The sequence below is a fragment of the Pyxicephalus adspersus genome, chromosome 5, assembly GCF_032062135.1.
Source record: "Pyxicephalus adspersus chromosome 5, UCB_Pads_2.0, whole genome shotgun sequence".
NCBI classification, from domain to species: domain Eukaryota; kingdom Metazoa; phylum Chordata; class Amphibia; order Anura; family Pyxicephalidae; genus Pyxicephalus; species Pyxicephalus adspersus.
This window is the reverse complement of record NC_092862.1, coordinates 143,953,751-143,965,543: the sequence shown is the minus strand read 5'-3', so window position 1 is coordinate 143,965,543 and position 11,793 is coordinate 143,953,751. Positions and strand designations below refer to the sequence as shown.

Below are 11,793 nucleotides of genomic sequence, written 5' to 3'. Positions count from 1 at the left end.
CCTAGATTGTAAGCTCTTCGGGGGAGGGTCTTCTCCTCCTCCTGTGTCACTGTCTGTCATTGGCAGCCCCTATTTAATTGTACATTGCTGCGTAATATGTTGGAGCTAAATTAATCTTATCTAATAATAATATTAATAATAAATACAACTCCAAACATTTTAAGATCCCCACTGAAAGCAATGCAAATAAAAACACCACACCCCACAGTTTCAAACTTATGTTTTTTTTTATTTTGTCAAAGATTTTTTATTTATAGCTATTTAAAAAGGAGAGAACAGTTCGTCTTTTCGAGATTGGCAATAGGCAAGTGGTGGAGTCTGGAAAACCTCACACACGTCTCTTTTGTCTAAAATTGTGCTCTGGACGAAGATTAGCTCACTAACAAACTTCTACGACTAAACAGCCATCTCCTACCGTTTCTAATTAATCGTCTTTCCACTTGAAAGCGCCAGAAGACATGGAAACCGCAATGTCTGATAATACAGTGAGAAGCTGTAAAAATGTAGGCATACGATATAGATTGAAAAAAAATAAGTTTCGTACATTAGGGAGATATTGACAAAAAAAAGTCTCTTATTCAACAAGATCTAGTGTTGCTGAGAGTTCGTTATCTACAAAAGAAAGAGAGAGACATTATCTGACTCTCTCCCAGAATGCTTTGCATTCAGTTATGCCAAGTGTCCTGGAACCAGCTTCTAAAGGATTGCAAGTGGGCTATGAGAACGCTCCGGACCATCCGTTGACAGAAGCGGCTTTGTACGTCTGGTCCGATGTACGAAGAGAGTTAAGCTGACGGGAATTAACAACCTCTGAAGTTGGTCTAGTACACTATCACAGCTGCCCTTCGAGTCTTCGGGGCTCTGGCCTGCGCAGTTCATGAATGTCCATTACCAGCTGATAGGAAAAGCAGCAAACGTACGCAATGAGAAACAAAATGTCGGTGATTAAAAGGATGAACAAATTCACTGACTGTCCAGTTGCAAATGAATTTTTTTTTTGTTGTCTGGACAATGCAAAGTAAAATAAAAAAAAGGTGTCACCTACCACCAAGGCTGTGGTATCATTCATAGACACACTCACAGTGAAGATACAATATTTACACAGGAAAGACCAGCGTTTCCTCAAATTATTAAAGTATGGGGAGGGCAGCTCAATGCAATCTGCCTTTATTCCAAAGGGCGGTCATCCAAAAATAATAGTGCAATAGATACAAATATTCACCGTTCAAATAAGGATTTAGTAGACAATGGCCATAAATGGATAAAAAGTTCATTTTTTGCTACAGTAAGTAAATTTAAAGGCATTTTTCACCATTCATGAAAAGCAGCATGGAAAGAGAATATCCTATATAGAAGAATTGGCTGCAACAGGTGGGATGTGGAAAAGCAAACAGGTGGTGAATATATATCATATAAAGACATGCACACCCCCATCCCCAACAGCCAAGACATTAAAACCACTGACAGGTGCAGAATGAAATAATATTGATTACAATGATATTAAGCAGCAAGTGAACAGTCAGTTCTTGGGCCTGATTTATTAAAGCTCTCCAAAGCTAGAGAAGATACACTTTCATCGGTGAATCTGGGTGATCAAGCAAACCTTTAATAGATCTGATCCAGAATTGAAAACATTTGCTAACAAATAACCAATGACTTTTAAGAAATCCATTTCAAGTTTGTTGGATCACTCAGCTTTAAAGATGAAAGTTTATCCTCTCGAGTCTTGGAAAGCTTTAATAAATCAGGCCTAATGTGTTCAAAGCAGGAAAAAGTTTAAGGATCTGATCTGAAAGAGCCAAATTGTAATAGCTGGAAAACTGTGAAAACCATCTCCAAAATCCCGGGTCCTATGGCATTTTAATATCCAGTGGTAGCTACTAAATGTGGTCCATGCAAGAACAACAACCTGAAAATGGGGTCTTAGGTACCAAAAGCTCATTGTAGCCTTTGTCGTCTGGTCCAAAATGGCTCCAAACAGTATTGGGAAAAGTGTCCAAACTCAATACAGCATATTGCAGCTTGCTACATATGGGGATGTGTAAGAAAAGACTGAATAGATTGCTCATATGGACCCGTCTACAGGTGAAAGCATGAGGATGGCCAAAGTGCATCCATCTTTTATTTGAGGAAGAGACGGCTGCAGAGTGAACTATGGGAAGAAAGCAGACAGGCAGAGGCAGTGCAAATGAAGGGATTTGGTGCCAACATCTAAGTGCCAGATACTGCTTCAGAAGTTTTGTGGAGTCCATCATTTAATAGATTGGATCTATTATAGTGGAACAAATGGGGACTACAAAATGTTAGGCAAGTGGTTTTAATGTTTTGGCAATGAATGTATGTCTATATCATATATGTTTTGTCATCTTAAGGTCTTTATGTGTTAATATAGGACCAGGGAAGTGCACATAGCAAGTACAACAATCACATTTATTACTGTATTCACAGCCTGTCTAGAGTACAATTAATAGAGCATTGAACTGCGCTTTGTCTCCTTTTGCAGGTTCTATTTAGGAAGCAACAGTGTATTTAAAGCTTAATTACCTAAATATCATTAGGTAGGTATATCACACAATATGATTGGCCTGATGATATATTGTACAAAATGTAACAGCCAAGTTTGAACCAGGCAAATATTAAAATATACATTTTCACAGGGATTCCAAGGCAAGCATAAAAAACTCATCATTCTATAATTACATGATCTGATTTCTATGCTATCTTGAGCACCTGAAATATGGGAAATGTCGGCTGCAGAGCAATATTGTATAAACTACATTACAATGCCAACTAGTGGGTTAGGATTGCTTATCCTAGAAACTCAACTTCAGAGCGGTAGGTGGATGCTATTTATCTGAATAGCAGTAAATCTGTGGCCAGGTTCTGCACATTTAAAGTTTGACAGAATTTCAATAATCAGTAAAAGGTCTTTAAAAACAAGCCCTTACTGATCTCTGGAGCTGCAGGTACTGTGGTGCAATTCAACATCAATGTCAATAAGTGAAGCAATTAAGTTGTTGAAGTCTGGTCTCAGCACCATTTGTCCTTCAACTTGTGCACCTGCACTATGTTTAAATTAGATGGAAGGAGAATGGCAGTCTGCAAAAGGCGGAAAAGGCAGGCTGTCATAAGTTGCTGTGCCACTGAGCTAAACTTAGAATTACCCTGCAGTAGTATTGCTGTTGGAATTTAGACTAGCCGGAACCAGACTAGCCGGAACCAAAGAAAGCAATCTTTGTTTGCTCGCTGTCCACTGTGTAAATGGCTCACAGCCCTATGTTAATAGAAATCATTGGCTGTTAGCTTGATACACAACGGGCAGGTTAATTTGGCAAATGTTTGCCTCAGTTTGGCCAACAGTTCCTCAAACTGAACTGAATCAAATTAAAAAAAAAAATTCTACTAAAAAAAAGTACCTGCAGCTAAAAAGGTCAGTGATAACTTGTTATATATCTCGTTGACTGCCTAAGGGTGTATAAAGAAATAAACATTTGCAATCTGGCCACAGTATCCATTTACAGATATTTTATCAGGCCTGTAGAAAAATTGGAGAAAAAATTCTCTAGTGCTTGGCTTCTGAAATGGTTACGGACCCAAAAACTTGTGCAGGGGTTTACAACTTGTTAGCTTAGCAGACAAAGGTTAGGAAGAACGTAAGGGGAAAAATGGCTGACTTTGCTTATCTAGGGGGGGGGGGGGAAAGACGCCAAAAAGGTGCCAGTGTTGTGAAGTTCAGGAACTTACTAAGTGGAATCTGGTAAGAGAAGTCTCCTGCTGACTTATGAAGATATTTCACTGCCACCTGGAACAGTGATTGCAATCTGGATCTCACCCAGAATCAATACCTGATCTTAGAAATGCTCTCAAGGCTAAACGGGTGTACAATTTCAATGTCACACTCCCCTAAAGAGTGGAGGCTGTCACATCATCAAAAATGGGCCAAATTCTATTTTTCTATTATCAGTCATGTGTCCCATTATATTGCAATGTTCTCCCAAACCCATTCTAGCAGGACACACCACCCGGCACTTTTCAGTGACCACCAGGCTATTTTTGCGTGGCTGCTGAAAAGTTGGGTCACGATACAGGGACCACCACCCACCTACAGCTTCTTCCCACCCAGCTTAAAAAGATTTCTGTATTGTATTTATGTTGTGCAGTAGGGGGCTGGATCATTACAACATGTGAATTCCAAGAAATACAAAGCATGGAGCCAAAGGAAGATATTGCTGCAGGGAAAAGACAACCTTCAACTAATACAACAAACCACCAATATGCTCAGTCCACCAAATCCCACCTATACCTGAAATGTAAAGCTGACCATGCATATCCCATCCTATTATTCAATTGCCTATAAATCTACAAAAACAAAAAGTGCAATGGCTTGCTTGAATCCATATATTGAATCCATGATTTATTAATCATGCCCCCCTATTATTTAGCTTTTTAAATCGAAGGGAGGATGATGGAGCTATACAATACAACTGCAATGCCTAGTGCCAACTCCACTATGGACTGAAATAGAGGACATGTATTAAATATAGGCTGGAGAGGATACACTTTCATTGGTGAAGCTGGGTGATCTAGCAAACCTGCAATGAACTTGATAGCAAATGTTTTGAATCCTGGGTCAGATCCATTCCAGGTTTGCTGAATCACCCATCGTCGTTGATGAAAGTGTATCCTCTTCAGTCTTGGAAGAGTTTTATTAAATCAGGGACAAGTAACTGGAAGAGTTTCTGTGGATGTTAAAAGATCAGTCACAATTATTCGTTTTGCATGCGTGCATAAAATACACCTTTTTGAAAAGTCCTTTGGTCAGCTAAATTCCTTATGACAAAATGGGAATTATTTTTGGAACCACTGATCTGTGGGTATGCTTAGTCAAGTATTTAGCATAATATGAAGGCCATGATCAATCACTGGGGTGCCAGCTCTCAGGAGGTTTATGCTGCACCAAATTTCTCCTACAGTACAAAATTTCAGGACAGAAGAATGCTACTGCAGCATAAATATTTGAAGAATCCTGAAGATGGTCAGCACACTGAAACAGGTCTGCAGGAAAACTTTTCCTAATAAATTTTATTTTTCTTTTCAACTAGAGTTTGATCTATATATATATATATATATATATATATATATAATAAAGCGGACCTAAACTCAAATTTTTTTTACATAAATAGGTTGACAACCCTTTTGTCTGATACCGGGACAATGCAGAAACGAAGAAACCTCCCGATAGATCAACAGTGTTTTTTTTTATTTTGAGTTTAAAGGTGCTTTTTGCTGCCATGGAAAAAAATGCCAATTTCGCGCCATGGCATGATTTCGGCACCCTTTTTTTTCACATTTAGAGCAGGCTACGCCAGCTGATCCCACACCTGCAGAGTGTGAGGTTGCGTGATGTAGTCAGAACAAGACGTATGAAGATGGCGTGACCAGTGCTTCCTCTGCCCCAGGATAAAGGGAGGATTACAGGACCCAAACAAGGAAAGCTCTGTAGGGATTGGGGGCTCTGCAGAAGTGAGTATAATTTTTTTTTTTTTTTAATTCTGCTTTAATGAGAGGGAAGAAGTGACCAGTCACTTTCCCCCCATTATCTTGCACCATCCACAGACAATTATTTGGATGGCAATAGCAAGAGGTATCCATTGCACTAAACAAAACTTTGGAACATAAATTGGTAAAGTGTATGTGCCACGTCAAGGCAAGAGGAAGGCTACATATGTAACAGTAAGAAAACACTCATAGTGCTCAGGTTAGTAGCAAAATCTTAAATATGAAATGGAAAAAAACAAGAATTCCTTAAACAAAGACATATTAGAAACTCATTGCCAGTCATCTGTTTTGAATAGAGCAGGGAAGAGGTAAAATGTATTTCTGGTTGAGGATTTTTGCAGGATAATTGAAATTTATAGTGGCAAGATAAGCTTTTTTACCACAAAGGAACCCTTGAAACAATTTTCAGGAGTCAGGAAAACTTTTTTAAAAGCAATTTATCAGCATAAAAAGTTCCTTACATTGGTAAGGAATTGATAATACCACTGTAATAGGCACCTCTAAAGATCATTAGCGGCATGCAGCTGGTTCTGTTGAGTGGCCATTGATCTGAAACTAGGTAGGTACTATAAGATGAAAGGTCAATCAGCCACAGCTTATGGATCCACTTATGCAAACTCTGATGGTACCCTGGCTGCTCTAAAGCATTGCTGAGATGGCAAAACTGTCTCACCGATGTTGCAGTCATTCACCATTTCAATCACGTAATCTGTATTTTTGAGTAAATTACTGCACTATTATTATTATAAATAATAATCATTTTATATAGAAGCCCTGGTGAAAGGGGAATAAATTTACCACAGAAATATTGTGGCTGTGGTGTCTTTACTAGATGAAGTATTAAAGTTGATGTGGGCTCATTTGCTATTGGCTTGGCACTTATTTATTTTTGGAGTTTGTTTTGGCAGGTTCATCAGGGCTACCGGAGAGACATTTTGCTCTACATAATAATTCATCTTTAGGTTCCTGCACCTCTTAAATAGTGTTTTTTGGTTTGAGATTTGTGAACTATATTGGGGAGGTTTTCTCTTCCATATAAAAATAGGAGGTGCTGCTTATGACCAAAAGGCACAGACAACAAACAAGACATTGGAAGATGTTTCAAACCTTCCTATCTCTACTAAAAATGGAAGATATTCCCCCCCAGAGAGATTTGCCACCACTTCTTGATCTGATAGGAACTCAAATGGGGATAAAATGGTTCGAAGCCCTTCCTTGCTCTTCTCAAAAGAATGTTTTGGCATTAACTTTAGACTATAAACATAAACTTTAATCTAAAGATTATTAAAGACAACAAACACGTGCAAAGAATTTAACAAGCTTCAAGCAACTGCCTTTAAGTTTCCCAAGTGTCCTTCAGCCCAACATTTAAAATGTGGAATGTAGCCTGCTAAAAGCTACAGCTATCATCCGACAAAATGGATTTTGTAGAGTGCTTAAAAGTTGAACCTAAAAGTGGAAAGTTCCACTTTTATGCTTACATGATCAGGTCATTATTGCAGAAAGAGTCAGGCGATGTTCCTTCTGCAATAATTCCTCTTACCTGCCTAACCGCTCTGGGTATCTGATAAAAAGTCGAGGGGGCCATGCGCAGCTTCAGCTTTGGTTGCCAGGATACCCAGCAATCCCGGCTTTACCTGAGCACGCTGGGAATTAATGAACTCCAGCACCCACGTGTTGGAGTTACATCACCAAGGCCCGGACAATCAAGTTGGCCGAAGATCACTACAGGAAGAGAAGAAGAAATGCATGTACAATATCTACTTATAATGCTCAGGTGCACTTGTAATTTTATTTGGTCAGGTTATGAAATAATATTTACTGCATGCAACCATCAAACAGACTTAATGCTTAGCTGTGAATACTTATTGAGTGAATTGGCTGTGAAGCAGGACCTCAGATTTTGCAAACATGGCTGCATGATTCAGAGAAGAGACACAGTCCCCCTCTCTCTGTTAGCGTACTTGAGATATCAGGTAGACAGAAGCTGTCAAGTGAGCAGATAAAAAAAAATCAAGCTTTTAAAATGCCAAAAAAATCAGCATAAACACTTGCAAATGTTCACAGAAAATTGCTAATAAACCAACCAAACTAACCAAATACCAGCTTGCTAGCTTGTTGAATGATAAATGTTTGATCTTTAGACTAAAGTTTGCAAGTCAAGGTTAAAAAAACCTGCAAAATCAGTCTATAGGCTGCAAAACACTTTGAAAACACTACACTGTGAAGGAGAAATGAGAAGACGCGTCACAAAGGTTTTACAAGATGGCTTCAGGGTGCTGAATTTGCAAAAAATCCTTAAAGCCACCTCCAGCCAAGGGCAAAATTTAGGAAATATCGAGTGGACTTTGCAAATAAGGGAATGCATGTTAAGCAGTCGGTGTAACACGTTGCCCTCCGATCCCAGCACGCTGCCTGCAGCCGCAGATATGAACAAAGCATGTGATATGTGGAACCCATTCCCAAGCAGCTGGTCTGGAAGACCTGAGGGGCGTCTACAGCATACAGGGGCATGCAAGGATTTTGTTTTAATATTGCTTGTCTCCAACCAGTAATAAACGCTTCTATGCTTCACGCTGAGTATTATAAGATTTTATTTATGCCCCCCGGGAGTGTCTGATGCTTATACTCCTTTTTCCAAGAGTGGATAAGAACTAAAAAAACAATAACAAGGATCCCTTATTGTAAATTGTTGCACATTCTTTGAGGTCAGGCAACAAGGCTGCACCTATTGCCTAAAGTAGATGTAAACCCTAAGTGTTTCTTAACCAGGGTTCCTCCAGAGGTTGTTGGGGAATCCTTGAGCAGTTTGACCCTTTCAGGTCAGTTTAAGTGACACCATTTTGGCTATTTGTAAGGGGGAACAAATTACTACAGTATTCCCCCCTGAAATTTTTTAAGCTAGGTGGGATAAAGCTGTAGGGTAGTGGCCCGTATTTTGAGCCAACTTTTCAGTAACTACTGAAAAGTGCCAGGTGGTGCCCCTAGCTAAAATCGGCTGGGAAGAAAAGAACACTGTACTGTGACCTGTGGATACAGCAATTATAAAACAGGGGTTTCCTGAAAACCTGAATGTTATTTCAAGGGTTCCTCTGTGTTACAAAGGTTGCCCTAATGGAATGTCAGTTGGATTAAGAACTGTGCACCAATCACGATTTATCTTTTAAAAAAATAAAAATCTGCTTCATCATTTTTTACCCCCATTTATTGCAATGGCTGTAGGACCGTGGTTTCATGGCGGTCACAACAGTGGAACGTGCCTGATGAATGATTGTGATGAATATGGTTAGCCGATGAATTGAAGCTGGTGGGATAAAGCAAAAGAGTTAGGCGACAGAGGGTCATCATCGCATAACAGGAGGTATTCCAGTGTTCTCCCTGGACCCTTTTAGCTGGGCACATAACCAGGCACCCCTTTTTTTTTTTAGTGACCACCCGGCTGTTTTTGGGTGGTTACAATGCATAATAACACCAACAAATTCATAGGAGCTTTTAGTGATAGAGTTTACAGCTACTTTATAACAGCCTATTGGGAGTTTTGCTTGACCTCAATTGTGACCGGTTTCTAAAAAAAAAGCAGCATTTCCTATTTCTGCCGCCATCATTTTTCCTCCAGTTACAAGACAGATAAACCGGAGCAAATACGAGGAAACAAAGAAGCTTTCAACCTAACACAGACAAAACATAATGGCGAAATAAATGCAGGAACAAGTAAAATGATCTTTGTTCGGGATTGTTGGGATACAATTTCTTGTACTGCAGCCAAGATGAAATGTTGAGGACATAAGGGAAGGGTAGGATGGTAGGGTGAGGGGTATTTCTTCCACAAAGCCATAGCTAAGGATGCAAAGACCGGTTTATTAAACCGACGCATAGCGTGAAGGAAAGAGACGGTCTGGATTCCCGGTCTCCACATTCCTCTCTCTACTGGAAAGGTGATTCGGTCACAGCGCAGATTAGCCACGGTTGCTTGGCAACTGTCTGCAGGACACTTCCAGCTCCTTTCAGTTTGGGCCGTCTGCAAGGATTCCGCATGTCTTCAATAAACAGGGACAGATGACCTCTGCTTTCCCTCGTGATCGTTCCAGATGGACAGAATAATAACAAACTGGCTTGTGATTCCAAACTTGCAATGCTGAATCAAGGTGCGACTTTTTGTAGAATACTTGGAGGCAGTTTAACATGAAGAACAAAACAAAACAGTGATAAAAGGACCGACCATAGTAAAATAGGTACTAAAAACAAATAGAAAAGCACGTTCGTTATAGGACAGGCTGGCAGGCCTCGGTGCACGTCATACTATTTCAATGTCGATGTGCAAACATGAGCGCTAAAAGAGTGTCACAAGATGGCTTCCCTCTCGCCATTGCACCCGGACTCCACGCTACAAAAGAGGGAAGCTGAGACGAAAGACCAGACGTCCGCGGTGCCACAGTCTTGCCTTGAGGAGGACTACAGATTGGTCGGGCCACTTTCCAGGCCAGTCTAGTTGTTGTTTATGCGCCCAGCAGGAAAAAGTGGAGGTGGGGGTGGAAGGTGATGTGACGGAGGAGGCATGCTGGGAAGCGAGTGGAGAAGGGGTAAAGAGAGGGGATGTTGTGGCAACGTCGGGGAGAGGCCTGGGCTTGACTGAACCGGTGAGTTGCCGCTCTGAGAGGAAGCAGAGAGGCTGGCCACTGTTCCGGGGCTGCCAGGAGTTGGGGGATTGCCACCCTGGAAGCACTTTTCCCTGTGAGCCTTCAGCATGTTGGAGAAGCGGAAGCGCTGGCCACACACGTTGCAGGGGTAAGGTTTTTCGCCAGTGTGGGTGCGGCGGTGACGCTTCATGTTCGGCCGGCTGGTAAAGCTCTTGCCACAGATTTCACAGATGAAAGGTTTCTCTCCTGCAACAGAGGACCACAATCAATACAATTCACACATAAAGCAAAGCTATGTGAAGGCGGAAAAATACAAACAAAAAAATCCACATATAAAACAAAATCATCAGACTTACTTTAAAATACACGAAACCAAGTAACAGGTGCAGTTCCATCCCCAAAACATAATATACACCCCTTCCTCCATGTCCTACCCCTCAGCATTTCTGTTTAGGCTTTGTGACTTTAAAGTATGCAACTTGCTTCCCTTCCTGCCATTTGACAGTGCTGGGAGATTGGCCGCGCCGGTTCAGATTGGCAGCTCAGGGTTGCTTCCCTTCCTGCCAAGTACAGTGCTGTGTGATTGGCCACTCGGTTGCTTCCCTTCCTGCCTTATACAGTGCTGTGTGATTGGCCACTCATGGTTGCTTTCCTTCCTGCCATATGACAGTGCTGGGTGATTGGCCGCTCTGGCTCAGATTGGTAGCTCATGGCCGCTTCTCTTCCTGCCATATGACATATGAGCTGGGTGTCTGGTTGTTCAGGTACCTGGCACCGTCACATGTGCCTGAAACACAAGTCCTCAGTCCTGCATGAGATCCAAACTGTGACGAGCTTACTCACCTTTTCTGTTCTTTGCTCCAGGTGACCAATTAAAGTAAGAAAACATCAGTCCATAACCCTCATACTTAGCCATTCACTAAGCATAGGAACTCGCAGAAGAAGCACTGGAAGCCAATACACTCTGCAGCATTATATTAACTTTTTGTGGAATAATGCATGGATAAAGATGGGTAATATGCATTGACAAGACAAGCATTGCAGATGTTCAGCAACTAATATACGGTATTAGCAGAGGTGTAAATGGGGCCTCCTAGCTTTATTTCAGTCTGTCAGGTCTCCTACTAAATATATAATAGGGATGCATGAGAAAAAGCAGTCAGAGCATGATGCAGAATCTGGTTATCTCACATATGTGGTTATCCCTCTGTGTTGTGGAATTTGTATTATTAGGGCTTTTCCCCACAGCGGCAATACACAAAGCAAGAACAAGGTAATTTCCCTCATGTCCTATGGCTTCGACTCAAGCCAGTGCACTTACATACTTTGCTGTGTAAGTCAGTGGTTTGGTTAACGGTTGAGTACATCATTACAGCCAAAATCAACCAAACCTCTTCAGACTGACAACAGTTGTGAGAAGTCGACTGAGATGTTTAAATGATAACACCAGCCAAAATCATTTCAGTTTTTGTTAGTGGGTCAGGTTGGAAGAGTTGTAATCAGCTTTGTAGACATTGGGGGCCAATGGTGCAGCCCTTGACATCGTCAAAAGGCCAAGAAAGCTTTCAGACACTAGGAATGCAATCTGAAAATTGTC

At 41.0% G+C, this 11,793-nt stretch overlaps 1 protein-coding gene across 2 annotated transcripts in view; it reads right to left on the bottom strand.

Moving 5' to 3' along the window:
• Positions 1-208: 208 nt before the first annotated feature.
• ZBTB47 (zinc finger and BTB domain containing 47) overlaps positions 209-11,793 on the bottom strand; it is a 49,125-nt gene continuing 37,540 nt past the window's right edge. For both annotated transcript variants that reach the window (XM_072412998.1, XM_072412999.1), the window contains exon 6: positions 209-10,442. In XM_072412998.1, coding sequence (XP_072269099.1) covers positions 10,045-10,442 — 398 coding nt within the window. In that variant the 3' untranslated portion in view covers positions 209-10,044. The remainder of the gene's footprint in view (positions 10,443-11,793) is intronic.